Genomic DNA, 2488 nt, shown 5'->3' on the forward strand with positions numbered 1-2488 from the left:
CACATGCAGCGAGACATACGACCTTCCTCCCCCGCCCCTCCCTCTCCGTGCCTCGGTTGCCTCGTGACAACCACATATGCCATCCTCCTTGCTTGCAGTTTCTCTAGGCTGACGCACTCATTGTTGGCACGATCTCCCGTCGCCCCGGTCAAGCGGTCACCTTAGTCACGACAAACCACCACAGCTTTGGTCAAGCGGTCACCTAAGTCACGACAAATTAGCCCTCGTCGTCGCCCTCCTGTTGTACCATAGCTTTCCCTTGATCTAAAAACAGGGACACAACAAGTTTATGAAATGTCCTTGAGTTTAAAGCACTGATATGCAATATTCAGAACTTTTTCTCAGCTTGTTGAACAATTGATCCAACATCTTGAGAAGAAAAGCTAAACTAAACCGAAGAAAGGAGTTGGGGGGCACTCATCCTCTCTAAGCGAGGTCATTCGACCAACCATCGCGCTATGATGCACCCCCCATCTATCTATCTAAGGAAAAAAAAAAAACAGGAGAAGGGTACAAAACTACAAAGTCGACTCTACCAAGTTTCATATATAAGAGAGTAAAAAAAAAAGTCGACTCTAAACTATTCCTTGCCCGCATCAGGAAAAGTTGACGCAGACGGTGCCGTTCTTGGCGCACCCGCAGGCCGGGCACGCCGGCGCCGTGGCCGCGCACGACGCGCACACGCAGAGGTGCCTGCACGGCAGCATCAGCACGACGGCGTCGCCCTCGCCGCACCCCTTGCACGTCCCGACGACCGTCGCCACCGGCGTCCTGACCTCCTCCTCCTCCTGGTCCCCGCGGTTGTTGTCCCCCCAGCAGCAGGACCCGGTGTCTTCCGCGTCGCCGCCGATGCCGCCGCCACGGACCGCCTGCGCGTCGAGCGCCCGCTGCAGGTCGGCGCGGAGCGCGGTGGCGGCGGCGTCGCTGGACTGCGCCATGTCGCGCCACATCTGCGCCTCGACGTAGAGGTTCCTGAGCCTGTCCTCGAGCGCCCAGTTCAAGCCCCTGAGCCGGTCGATCTCCTCGTCCTTGGCCTTGAGCCGCTTCGCCGCCCGGGCCTCGACGGTGGAGAGGATGAGCCGCGCGTGCCTCTTCCGCTGCTCCGCCAGAGCCGTCCACATGTTGGCCGCCTGCATGCGTCGATCGATCACGGTTAGGGAATTAAAGTCTCGGACGCGCGCGGAGGTAGTGGCGCATGCATGATGCACGGTTTGATTGATCGTGGGGCACTTACGTGTTTGAGCAGGACGCGGTCGACGGCGGCCGCCTGCTGCTGCGCGTGGGCCGCTAGGACGCTCGCCGGCGACGAGTGGTCGTCGCGCTTCCTCTTGTAGCCGGCGACCATTTCCTGGGCGCCGTGGAGGCTGACGCCCCTCTTGGCGAGATCGGCCGCGGCTAGCGCGAGGAACTCCGTGTACTGATCCTGCTGCCCTCCCGCCGACGGTTGCTGCGGCGCCGGCGCCGGGACGAGGCCCATGTACTGCGACGACGACGATGACAGGTAGGCCTGCTGCTGCTGGTGGCTCCCCACGGCGACGCCGCCGTAACATGGCGAGAACGCTGGAGCCGCGGCTCCACCCATCATCGGCATAGCCCCGCCCGGCCGCCCGAGGGCGGCGGAGGGAGGCTGGTGTTGGCCAGTGGCGAAGAGGAGGTGCTGCGCGTCCACGGCCATGGCGATCGGTGAGCGGATGGATGGATAGCTGGGTACGTTGGTCCTCGCAGTCCGCGTGGGAGGCTCCTCCTATATATACAGAAGTAGAGCGGCCAGGTGTGGCAGGCCGGGGCGATGGATCGGCGGGCGGGGGTGGCAAAGAAACAAGGTCCTTGGATGGCAGGGAGCGCCGTATTTATGGTTGATGACCGCGTTCCCGGCTGGCCTCCACGTCCGTCCGGCAGTGAGGCAGCAACTGAATATGGGATTGACCGCAAATAATCCCTCTCCTTTTCAGGAACGATTTCCTTTTATTTATGGCGTCCGTTTCCAATCTCCGGCCCTTTATTTGAGTATACCAAGAATTCGCCCTTGTTACTTTACAAATCCATCCGCGCCCGATCTATTAGCTGGCTTCTGTTCCATCTGGTCCGTTCATTTGGAAAAAGGCCAAAGGAAACCCGGCTAGATATATATATGCCACGGATATGTTTGTGTTAGCGTCCTTGTGGCGCCAAATCAGCTGGCGTCGTTAAGGTGTACTATTAGCTTTGATCTGCACGAATCTTGGGGTGTAAGGAAAGGCCAGATTAAAACAAATTACGCCGGCCTTCGATCCAGACTCGGTAAACCGCGGTTTGTGGAGGAGGGAAATCACAGCTCGCACGTTACGTTACGTGCATGCATGTACTGCATGGGATCCATGGATTGCTACTCCAGTATATATTTGCATTAATTTGCTGAGAAGATATATAAGGGAGCAAGTTAATGCTGCAGAGATGTAACGCAGGATGGCTAAGAATTAGGAAGGAAACTAATGAGCTTTTTGAGATT

At 58.0% G+C, this 2488-nt stretch overlaps 1 protein-coding gene across 1 annotated transcript; it reads right to left on the reverse strand.

Annotated features, from left to right (window-relative positions):
- Nucleotides 1–286: 286 nt before the first annotated feature.
- LOC127293539 (E3 ubiquitin-protein ligase BOI) lies at nt 287–1829 on the reverse strand. Its single transcript, XM_051323179.2, has 2 exons — nt 1235–1829; nt 287–1130 (listed from the first exon to the last, which is right to left on the reverse strand). Exons 1-2 carry the CDS (start codon nt 1673–1675, stop codon nt 597–599), a joined length of 975 nt encoding a protein of 324 aa, XP_051179139.1. The 5' UTR covers nt 1676–1829; the 3' UTR covers nt 287–596.
- Between the last annotated feature and the right edge of the window lie 659 nt (nt 1830–2488).

The sequence above is a fragment of the Lolium perenne genome, chromosome 4 (assembly GCF_019359855.2).
Source record: "Lolium perenne isolate Kyuss_39 chromosome 4, Kyuss_2.0, whole genome shotgun sequence".
In the NCBI taxonomy this organism is placed as follows: Eukaryota; Viridiplantae; Streptophyta; class Magnoliopsida; order Poales; family Poaceae; genus Lolium; species Lolium perenne.